The sequence below is a fragment of the Tursiops truncatus genome, chromosome 12 (assembly GCF_011762595.2).
Source record: "Tursiops truncatus isolate mTurTru1 chromosome 12, mTurTru1.mat.Y, whole genome shotgun sequence".
NCBI classification, from domain to species: Eukaryota; Metazoa; Chordata; class Mammalia; order Artiodactyla; family Delphinidae; genus Tursiops; species Tursiops truncatus.
In genome coordinates this window covers 89,299,459-89,311,236 of record NC_047045.1, presented here as the reverse complement: position 1 = coordinate 89,311,236, position 11,778 = coordinate 89,299,459, and the positions used below count along the sequence as shown (strand labels likewise).

Sequence of the window (11,778 nt, the reverse complement as noted above, 5' to 3'; positions counted from 1 at the left end):
ACACTAACAGTAATCCGTACCCGAACATGTGCCCTAAACAGAACACGTTGTCATACCCTAACCTGTAACCTATACCGTACCCGATCCCTAACCCTAACCCTAACCCTAACACTTACCCAAAGCCTTAACCTAACCCATACACTAACACTAACCCGTACCCTAACACATAGCCTAACCCTAACCAGTTGTCTACTGCAACCTATACCGTAAATCATACCCGTTCCCTGACACTAACCCTAATCCTAACCCTTACCCTAATGCTTACCCTAAACCTTACCCTACCCCGTACCCTAATCCTAACCCAAACACTAACTCGTACCCTAACCCTAAACCATTTTCACACCCTAACCTGTATCCTAAACCATTCCCGTTCCCTAACCCTAACCCTTACCCTAAGCCTTACCCTAACCCGTACCCTAATCGTAACCCGTACACTAACACTAACCCATACCCTAACACATACCCTAACCCTAACCCGTTGTCATACACTAACGTGTACCCTAAACCGTACCGGTTCCCTAACCCTAACCCTATCCCTAATCCTAACTCTAACCCTTACCCTAAGACTTACACTAACCCATACCCTAATCCTAACACGTACACTAACACTGACCCATACCCTAACACATAACCCTAAACCTAACCCGTTGTCTTACCCTAACCTGTACCCTAAACCATACCCTAATCCTAAACCGTACACTAACACTAACCCTTACCCTAACACATTCCCTAACCCTAAGCCATTGTCGTACTCTCAGCTGTTCCCGAAACCATACCCGTTCTTTAACCCTAACCCTAACCCTTACTCTATGCTTTACCCTAACCCTAACCCTAACCCTAACAGGTTCCCTAACCCTAACGTGCTGTCTTGCCCTAACCTGTACCATAAACCGTATCCATTCCCTAACCCTAATCCTAACCCTAGCCCTAACACTAACCCTAACACTTACCCTAAGCCTCACCCTAAACCGTACCCTAGTCCTAACCCATACACTAACACTAACACGTACCCTAATCCTAACCTGTTGTCGTACCCTAACCTGTATCCTAAACCGTACCCATTCCCTAAGCCTAACCCTAAGCCTAACCCTAACCCTAACCCTTACCCTAAGCCTTCCCCTAAGCCGTACCCGAATTCTAACCCGTACACTAACACTAACCCATACCCTAACATGTACTCTAACCCTAACCCATTGTCGTACCCTAACCTGTACCATGAACCGTACCCGTTCCCTAACCCTAACCCTAACCATAACCCTAACCCTTACCCTAAGCCTTACCCTAAACCGTACCGTAATCCTAACCCGTACACTAACATTAACCCATACCCTAACCCGTACCCTAACCCGTACCCTTTCCTGTACCCATACCCTAACCCTAACCCTAACCCTTGCGTAGCGGGAGCTCAAAGCTCTCTCCTCAGGCACGGCTGTGGTCTCTGGGGGAGGCAGAGCTCTGGTCTAGGAGATGCAGCTGTGGGGTCTTTTCCTCTGCCTGGTGACGGATCCCCAAGGTGAGTGTCTCAGGTTCAGGGCCGGTCTATGGGGATGATTGTGGCTTCAGGTGGCTAAGAGGGACTGATTCTCCTTGTTCTCAGGTGTCTTGTCTGATCTGACACTGCAGAGTCTGGCCCAGGACTGGTGAAGCCCTCACAGACCCTGTCCCTCACCTGTGCCGTCTCCGGGGGCTCTGTAACCAGCAGTTACTACTGGAATTGGATCTGCCCACGCCCTGGGGAAGGGTTGGAGTGGATGGGGTACTGGACAGGGAGTACAAGCTACAACCTGCTTTCCAAGGCCGAATCTCCGTCACTGCTGACACGTCCAAGAACCAGTTCTCCCTGCAGCTGAGTTCTGTGACCACCGAGGACACAGCCGTGTATTACTGTGCAAGAGACAGTGAGAGGAAGTCAGTGTGAGCCCAGACACAAACCTCTCTGCAGGGAGACAGGAGGGGCTGGGCTGTAGGGGAGCTCAGAGACTAGTCCCAGGAGCCGGTGCAGCGGGTGGCAGGGAAGGTGGTTTCGGTTGGGATTGAGAATTACCTCTCCACGACGTTCAGCTGCCCCAAGGGACATTTCAAGTTTTTTCTGTCTCTGAATTCTCATATTCTCAGTGCAGCCAACAAATGAGAAAGTTACATTGTCTATTTGCAGATGGGATATCATCAGTCACTAGGGATGTGTCCATCAAGTTCCTATATCTTATTTATTTTTCTTGACAAAGAGAACATCCAGAAGACTCTCAGCTTCCCTGTGATTCGAAAACATTTCCACAAAGGGAGGTACCAGCACATTTCATCAACTCTGTGTCCAAACCCAACTTCGACCCCCTCACGCACAGGTGGCCCGCATATAGGACCTCCTGTCAGACAGGCACATATGACCTCAGGGGGTTATGATCAGTGCACCCCCAGGACCTCTGTCCACAGGGTCTCTCTCCCCCCAGGATATGTTAACCTCCTGCTTCTGATTTACTGGGGTGGATGTTGAACCCACCCCAACATAACGCTCTGCCTTCTACCTTTTAAATTCTCCCTCTACCTGTCCTAGACCCTGAGCACCGTGGGGTTAGGGTTAGGGTTAGGGTTAGGGTAGGGTTAGGGTTACAGTTAGGGTTAAAAAAAGCACACAAGAGCTCAGAAAACCAAGTAGTGTTTCCCTCTGTGAGGGGAATTTATGAGGTAAATCTCCATTTGAAAGGGTGTCTCCCTCTCTGTACCAGGAATAGGGTAACTGAAGCTCAAGAAACTTTTACCTGTGGAGAAGGCCTGGACTTAAATCTACATAACAAACATACCCTTGTTTACTATGCACTGCCCGATGACCTCCTTTAACTGGCTTCCCCCCTCTCCCAACACCTTTTGTGTTTTAACTGAAGATGGTATGTAAGGGAGATTAGGTCATTTCCTGGGTTAGTTTTCCTGGTGTTGACCTGAAACAAACAGACAGCCAGATATTTCTCCAGCAAATATGGGTTTATTCTCAGGATCGGGAGAAAATCACAACTTGGAGGTCTGCAACCACAGCAAGGCACATGAGCATCCCCATGAGTCAAGGGAAGGAAACACCTCTGCAGAAAGGAAGAGGACCCTGGACGGGCTATAGCAAACAGTACACAACTTTTTATTGGCTGAGTCCTTGAGTCCTGGCTCAGTCCTTTCCTGAGGCCAGGAAACGAGAGTCTTTCTTCTCACTGTGGGGCTCCGCAATTGCGGTAACGCATGAGAGCTCTCCGTTCTGGTCTCCCCGTCCTATTTAATTGAGGTTTCTGCTTATTAATTTTTACAACACTAACCCCCAACTCTTAGCCCTTGGCCCAATCCCTAAACCCAAACCTAACTCCTAACCCTTAACTCTAGGCCCTAACCCCTAAGCTTATCCCTTCCCCACCATCCTAAACCCTCTCCCTAACTGCACCCTTCACGCCACCCTCCGTCCCTTTCCTGGACCAACTGGGCCAATGACATTTCTGAATCTTTCAGCATCTCCACCCTGCCTCTCCCCGCCACCCTACAGCCCCGCCTCCAGGGCTCAGGAGGCGACTGCGGTCATCCGCCCCTAGGTGAGCGGATATGTGCTCCCAGACCCAGAGCATTCAACAGCGTCTGCAGGACGTGCCCAGGCCGTGAGGAAGTCAGAGAGCCCGCGCTCCGCTGCACTTAGCTCACCTAAACGCCCTCCAAGACCTCCACGTGACCCCCGGGGACTCAAGCGGCTTCGCGCCCCTGCCCCAGCAACCAATCGTGAGTCAGGGACAACGAAGCCGGCCCACGCCAGGCCTCCCCATGGCCCCGCCCCCTCTCCACTGCCGTCCAATTACTTCTGGCCGGCCGTCCTCCGCGCTTCCGCGGCGACTTCCGCTGTCGGCGGCGGGGTGGCAGGTCGAGGGGCCTAATTCCTGCGCCTATGGCATCCGGGAGCGTCGGGCTGGCTGAGCTGGGTTTTGTGGAGGCGGCGCCGGCGTGGCGGCTGCGCAGCGAGCAGTTCCCCAGTAAGGTGGGCGGCCGGCCGGCGTGGCTCGGCGCAGCCGGGCTGCCGGGGCCCGCGGGGCTGGCCTGCGCGCTGTGCGGCCGCCCACTGGCCTTCCTGCTGCAGCTGTACGCACCGCTTCCGGGCCGCGCCGACGCCTTCCACCGCAGTCTCTTCCTTTTCTGCTGCCGAACGCCACCGTGCTGCGCCGGCCTACGCGGTGAGCGGCCCGGGGCCCGGGTAGCGCGTGCGCGGTGAGAGGCCTGCGGCCCCGGTCGCGCGTGCGCTGCCTTGCTCGCGGTCAGGGCCCAGGGACCGTGCAGCCTCCTCTGCGACCCCGCCGCGGGCCTCTCCCCTGTACCCCGCGAGCGTTTCCGGGGGTGGGGGTGAGTTCCAAGGGCTCGCGCCTTCTTCGACCCCAGCTTTTTGTTAATCAGTCGGTAGTAGGTGTTCAGATAATAGAACCTGTAATTTTTCGGAAACCTGGGTTCCAACACGTTGCTCATATGTATGTAGTCTGACTTAATGTTACTTTTGTTACTAATTTGAACAAGCTCAAAGAGCCTACTTAGTTGTATGGACTTTAAAAAGTTTCTCGTTTTCACTCTTATTTTTTCTTCCTTTCCAGCAAATAAGCTTTTTGAAAGCAAAAACTTTCTATTTTTCTTTTTAAAAAATGACTGTCTTTTCAGTCCTGTGTGGAGTGAAGGCACAAATATTTGAATTGCTATGTTGTTTTATTTAAAGCATGTGTAACGTTTCTCCTTCTCTCTCCTTAGTTTTTAGAAATCAGTTGCCTAGGAGAAATGACTTCTATGCCTATGAGCCACCTTCTGAGGATCCCCCGCTGGAGACAGGAGAATCCGTGTGCCTCCAGCTCGAGTCCGGTGCTCATCTCTGCAGAGTTTGTGGCTGTTTAGGCCCCAAAACATGCTCCCGATGTCACAAGGCACATTACTGCAGCAAGGAGCATCAGACTCTGGACTGGAGATTGGGACATAAGCAGGCTTGTACACAAGAAGGTCAGTCAATTCTGTTTTTATTTTTAAATCTCAGCTCAGTTTCATAGTGTCTGTCAGGCCAAATCTTTCATTTTGAGGATAAACATTAACATTACAAAAGGTGTAATACTTTTCAAAGCTTTGGTTAACTAGTGACATAAACACCTTTATGAAGAAGGAACTGTGAGGTCTTGCCCACTCACGTCCCAGCCTAGCTTTAGTATAGTCATTTAATTTATGAGCCATAATCTAAAATGCTGGAGCTACATATGTTAATTACTAGGGAAAACTGTTATGACATGGAATACACTTCAGATATAGGAAATTATTTGACCTTCCAAACTAAATGATTACTAATGATGCTAGTTACCTTACTTTGTTTCAGGTGATTTGGACAGTACAGTTCCAGACCACAGCTTCCTTTTTCCAGAATTTGAAATTGTAATAGAAACAGAAGATGAGATTATGCCTGAAGTTGTGGGAAAAGATGATGAATCAGAGATTATAGGTAGCATGGGTAAGGAATCAGTTTCAAAACTCATTCATTAAATATACACTACTATGTATAAAATAGATAACTAATGAGAACCTACTGTATAGCATAGGGAACTCCACTCAGTGCTCTGTGGTGAACTAAATAGGAAGGAAATCTATAAAAGGGGATATATGTATAAGGAAAAAAAGGAAAAAGGTGGGGGGAAGAATAGTGAATCTAGTTGAAGCAGAGAGGAAGTAGAGGGTCAGGTGTCCCAACATTCCAGCCTCAAGGGACATGTTGTCACCCATTTCAGGGGACACTGACGGCCTGCCATGGAGACCTAGGGATTAGAGAACCAGTTTGGAGACACCCGTCTTAGATCATTGCTAAGACAAAAAACGTTTTTCTTTTTAACTAACATATGAGAAGATTCAGTGCCAGATGTTTAAAAGCACCTAGGGAGAGGGATGCTATGTTTGTTGGTGGGTAGTAGTGTTAGAGAGTGTGCTTTGGGGAAGAATTCACTGATGAAGGAGTCTGATAGAAAATTTCCAATAACAGGTGAGAGAGAACTCCCTGTATTGAGTGTCCAGTGAAATGAAACCATGCTGTATCTAAACTGGACAGTGCGTGCCATTGATCCACACTGCCTCTGCTCCCTCAGACATGGGGCCAATAAAGTAATAAGCAATAGAAATGTAAAAAAAAAAAGAATAAAAAACTCTTTCATTAAGTGATTAAATATAATGCTTGAAAGGAAGGGCTCAAGATGCCAAGAAGAGAAGCACTGATAGGAAAAGGCAACTCACTTGGGAGGCTGCAACCTATACTTTTCAAATATTGCCTCATTTGAAGATATCCTTTCTGTACTTCCCTCCTTGGCATATACAGGAACGTTCTGGTTCCTGTAAACATGTCAGAGGAAGTATCCAGGTGGTCAGTTGGGTGGGGCTGCACAGGATGCTGGAAACTTGGAAAGTTTATCTGGCTCCAGGATTTGTTTCTCTGATTGAGATGGTGGACATGAGAGTGACTAGCAGTGTTTGGTGGGCAGCAGGGGGCCCTTTTATCTGGCAAGTTTCAGATACTTGATTTCATCAGTTACTTCAAGGTTATCATACTCTGGAGCAGTGCCTGTGCTGAGACTGAGCCGTAGCCAAAATTGATCCAACACTTACTCTGTACCACGGGCCTTTTGTGCGTGATCTTACTAAAGTCTTGTCATCAGAACAATATGTTAGAAACTCTGCCCCATTTTGCAGTGAGGAATTTGAGGTTCTGGGTATAACTTGCTTGGTCGTATAACTGACTAAAGTTGTTAAGTTCTAGAACTGAAGTCTGAGCTCACGTCTTACTCCAAAACTTGAGCCAAAATGTAGATTTCAGAATCTAAATTAAATTTTGGATTAGAATGTCAGCTTACTGGCTTACAGTTCACATTCAGGGTATCAGAAATATCTTCTGAGTTACAAAGACTCGATCCTGTTGGGGATGGTGGTGTTTCAGGTAGCTGAGATTCCAGAGGTGAGTGTGAAGGAGTGAGCTGGTAGGGTTAGGGCATGTGATGACTGAATGAGTGTAAGGGAAAGGAGAGATGAAACATGAAGAGATTGGAAGTAAGAGTCCAGATGGGTGAAGGACACTAGTGATAAGCAGGGCTCATATTTTTTGGGTGCCCTTTTGTGTGCTGGGCACAGCAGTCCTCAGACTGGGACTTGGGGTCTGTTCTTTTAATTTGGAGTTTTAAAGAGAAGCTCTTACTAGGAGCCGGCATAGTAATAATGCTTCATGGAGTACCTGCAAAGTCAGATGGTCTTAAAGCACAAACATTAATGAATTAAAATAGGAAAGCCTGTAGAAACATCTGGCCTTCACTGTCTGATTTAACACTAAGTTGGTTGTTTAAAACTGGCTTCCCTCAGCATGTGTTTATTGTCCAGACATGGAGATTATTCCTGTTGCATAATAGTTATGTTGATAATTTTTTAGGTGAAACACCTGAGGAAGAACTGGATTCCATGGCAAAACATGAATCTAGGGAAGATAGAATTTTCCAGAAGTTTAAAACCAAAATATCCTCTGAACCAGAACAGGTAAAATAGAATTCACTTACAGCTCCTTCTGTTCTTTTCAGGTGGTGGTTTAGGGGTATAAACCCTGAGTAGGGAATTCCCTGGCAGTCCAGTGGTTAGGACTCTGCACTTCCATTGCTGGGGGCCCAGGTTTGATCCCTGGTTGGGGAACTAAGAAACCAACCTGCAACATTAGCACAAAGACCACTGTGGTTTTGTGAAAAGAATAATGGGTTTTGCTGTTATGAAGAATTCTGGCTTTTTGAATTACATATTGACCTTCTGATGTAATTGTATCTACGGTGTGGGGAAAAAAAAAAGAGTGGTTTCGAGGATTAAGGTAGATTGTAGACTCACAGTAAGTATTCAGCAAATGCTTCCCTTTGCCTCTTTTCTTCCATTAACTTTATTCCCCTTAACTTCCCTTACCATAAACATAAATCACTAAAGAAGACAGCTAAATTCCCATAAGCCAGTCGCTAGAGCAAATCAACATCCAGGGGCTTATAGGAAGAGTAGGTCTAGGTCCTAAATACTGAGAAGGTAGTTTTTAGCAACACATATGCTTTTAACAAGAAATATTGAGGAAGGTCACTCATTTGTTACATAAGATGTTATAACAAAATTTACTTCTGTTTTATTTAAACACTGTGGCTCACTTGGTATTTGTTCCTTTAAAAATTGTTAACTAAGTTTCCTTATATCTGTGTGAAGGTAAGCACAGACCCTGGGCTGCATGTTAGATTGACAACCTGGTGATGGGGAAATAGGATTATTGTTAGTCTCTTCACAAAATAGTCATAGGATTCAGATTCTAACCATATTGACATCTAAGAAAAATAATTTGGATATCCTGAATCAGATAAGCTGAAACAGTCCCTTTGATCAGGGGCCCCAAACCCTGGGCCAAGGACCGGTACCGTGAAGCTTCAGCTGCCACTCCCCATCGCTCGCATTCACGCCAGAACCACCCCCTTCCCCCTCCCTGTCCGTGCAAAAATTGTCTTTCACGAGACAAAACCAGTCCCTGGTGCCAAAAAGGTTGGGCACCGCTGCCTTTGATGACGCTGAGAACGGTCTTAATTGTGCCCAGTGGAGGGGCGCAGGGGGACAGACAGTAAAGTGGTTTTCAGATGAGCGTTTCATCAATCGTAAGAGTATGTACAAAGCTTCTCTAGATGATCCTCAGATCTCATGAGATGTTGGTGATTTAAACTGACCCTTATTGATTTTAGATTCTCAGATACGGCAGAGGGATTGCCCCCATCTGGATCTCTGGTGAAAATATCCCTCAAGAAAAGGATATTCCAGATTGCCCCTGTGGTGCCAAGAGAATATTTGAATTCCAGGTATGACCTTAAATAAGTACTATTTTAGTATGTAATTACCCTGATTTATAATTTTAAGCATTAAAAAACTTTGCCAAAGTAACATATGTGTATGGGTCCCTATGGTGTTATGGAAGGTTCCCTATGATGAAAATCAGTAGTTTCCTACCCCACCTTAGGGCTTGTTACAAGGAGGGAATTATCTTTTACTGGTTATCTGGTAGTTATTTCTATCTTTAAATAGCATGCTTTTTCTGAGATTTATCAGTTTACTAGTTTTTTAGACATCTGTTGACTGACTTCTGCAGTAGTGAGGATTTAAATGTAGTCACTCACACCATCTAGACCATCGCCCACTTCCCAGTGTGGTTAGGGTCAATATTATTTTAGTGCCTCTATTGTTACCTTTATAATTTAAAATAATATACCTTTTTTTACAATATTTGACTCTCTCCTTTGTGAGAGTGTTTCAGAACGCTTACTCTGTTTAGTCTTGGTTTGTAGATTTGTTAGGAGAACAAATTAATGTAATCATTAAGGTAACCCCCCCCCCCACAAGAAGTTGTTAGCATCAAAATCCGTTTGGGTTGGGCGGAAATGCTCCTGAATTGTGGATTCACTAACCTTATAAAGTGATATTTGTTTCTTAGGATAAAAAAAGGATTTTTGTGGACTGATCCAAAACTAATTGGTTCTTACTGCCAGAGCTCTGACTGACGCCCAAGATGAGCTGACGGTGGTTGTATAAAGCAATTTGATAACAGTAGTGGCAGTGCTGGCTCTTACTCTTTCCCATGAGACCACTGACTCCTAAGACCCATTTCTAGTCTATACAAATACATCAATAGATTTCCTTTTTGTATTCTACTAGGTTAGTGTTTCTTCAGAGTCATAGTAACAGCATCTGCTATTCAGGTTGTAAATAACCCAAAATAAGAGCTGCCCAAAGAGAAGCCTCATCCCTATTTTGCGGCATATTATTAATAAAAAAATAATTAGGTTAACAGCCAGGTCAAATAGATCAGCTGATCTTATTATACTTAGGAACTTCTTTCTTAAACGAAAAAGAAAGACACCAAATAGAGAGGGACTTTAAAGAAACATAGAGTTGCAAAGTATTTTTAGATTGTTAAGTATGTTAACACCATTAATGTCTTTAATCTTGCTGTGGAGTGTGGAGATGGAGAGACCAGGATCCCCAGGAAGGTCTGGTCTGTTGAAAGCAGACTGTGCTCATCACCGCCAAGGAGCGCTCTGACTGTGCCATCCTTTTCCCAGGTCATGCCTCATCTGCTCAACCACCTGAAGGCCGACAGACTGGGCAGGAGTGTCGACTGGGGCGTCCTGGCCGTCTTCACCTGTGCCGAAAGCTGTGGCCTGGGCACTGGCTACACAGAGGAATTTGTTTGGAAGCAAGATGTAACGGATACTGCCTAAAGACAACTGTGTGAAGCCTCAAAATAGTCATCATCTCTTAGACCTTCCAATTCCATTTCTAGGACTTTATCCTAAGGAAATAATCATACCAGAGATACACAAAGATGTTGTTTTAGGTGTTGTGTATCTGTCCAGCAGGAGGCTACACAGTCTTAATGATACAGACTTATATGCACATCAAGTAAGATAAAGATGCCAAGGTACCATTGTAGATGGTATTCATAGTATGCTATTTTTGTAAAAATACTTATACACATGTATATACACCAAAAATATCTGGAATGAAATGCACTAGGTGTGAACTGGCTAACTGAACAGTGGGACTAAGTGACATGATCTTTTTACTTATATGTATGTTTCTTTCTATAATAAAAATGGGTTATGTGCCTAATTAAGTCAAACCATCACTCAAGAGCATCTCTCCCCTAAAATTTGCAAAGTTAAAACAAGGAGAAAAATATTTGGGTAAAACCCCAGAGACTTCCTGAGTTCAAAGAGAAGCTCTACTTCAAGACTGGCCTTGGTCAGCCAGTGGCACTGCTTACAGACCAGAGACTGAAAGGTCTTCTCTTTCCATCTCCCCATCTCCCAGCACTGTCCACATGGCAAGTAAACCCAAATAAGGACAGGGAATCAGCCGCGGGAATTTCCCTGGGTCAGCCTGAGGGAAGGCTCTGAGGCAGCTTTCAAGTGAGGGATATTGTTTCCGATGCCTCTGTTTACACAAGCGGTTCCTGAATCAATGCCACCAGCCACGCTAAGGCTCCTTCCAGCCCCAGGTGATTTATACTTGTGATAATTCCCAGTTCTCTTGGTGCTGGGCAGGCTTCACTGCTGCGAAGGCAAACCTGGAGACACTGCTGTTGATCACTGCGCGAGGACCAGCGGCTAGTTCTGGCAACATCCCTGCTAACCCTGAAATGCACTGCCACCGTAAACACATCTTTTTGGAGGTAATATCACTTGCTAGTATCACTGACTTGGCTATTTCACTATAGTTTTTTATCAGGAAATCCTGGCCTTTTAGTCCGTATCACGTGTGTGTGGATATGTATGTAATTTATATAAAGATACATAAAATACTGGACTAGTGGGGCCTTCATAGCCCAAACTATAAATCAGAAGTTTGCCCCAGTAGGACAGCATCCTGACTGCGAAGGACTTTTTAAGCAAATTGTTTAGGGTCTGTCTATTTGGAGAGATCCCCAGATTATGTAGACATTCTTGCAGGCATGTTGGTAACCCACCAAGCTATCCTTTAGGTGTGTATCCCTGCCAAGGTCTGGAGATGACAGCAAGTTCACCGGGCATCTCCATTTGGAGACAGACTTCCAGCACTGACTTGGCAACCATGTCCAAAAAAAGCAACTAGTTGAAAATAACTAAAACAAAAATAAGAAAATTTACATAAATAAAAAAAGCAACTCAGTTGCCTCTAGATATGTCAAGACATTTAAAAACCTTCATGCCAACCATGAAATGACCGACACAT

General features: G+C 45.6%; 1 protein-coding gene across 2 annotated transcripts; it reads left to right on the top strand.

The window, feature by feature from the left end:
• Positions 1-3,846: 3,846 nt before the first annotated feature.
• PDCD2 (programmed cell death 2) lies at positions 3,847-10,677 on the top strand. Of its 2 annotated transcripts, XM_019951834.3 has the most exons (6): positions 3,847-4,190; positions 4,750-4,992; positions 5,357-5,488; positions 7,439-7,542; positions 8,757-8,870; positions 10,128-10,677. In XM_019951834.3, exons 1-6 carry the CDS (start codon positions 3,908-3,910, stop codon positions 10,284-10,286), a joined length of 1,035 nt encoding a protein of 344 aa, XP_019807393.1. In that variant the 5' UTR covers positions 3,847-3,907; the 3' UTR covers positions 10,287-10,677. The 2 variants fall into 2 exon arrangements, with proteins under 2 accessions (XP_019807393.1, XP_019807394.1); XM_019951835.3 differs by lacking the exon at positions 5,357-5,488.
• Positions 10,678-11,778: the final 1,101 nt, after the last annotated feature.

Excerpts from the sequence above, each read along its gene's own strand:
- PDCD2 (XM_019951834.3), top strand. The coding sequence starts at position 3,908 with ATGGCATCCGGGAGCGTCGGGCTGGCTGAGCTGGGTTTTGTGGAGGCG. Across the intron at positions 4,191-4,749 it reads GTGCTGCGCCGGCCTACGCG|TTTTTAGAAATCAGTTGCCT; the intron begins GTGAGCGGCCCG and ends CTCTCTCCTTAG. Across the intron at positions 7,543-8,756 it reads TATCCTCTGAACCAGAACAG|ATTCTCAGATACGGCAGAGG; the intron begins GTAAAATAGAAT and ends TATTGATTTTAG.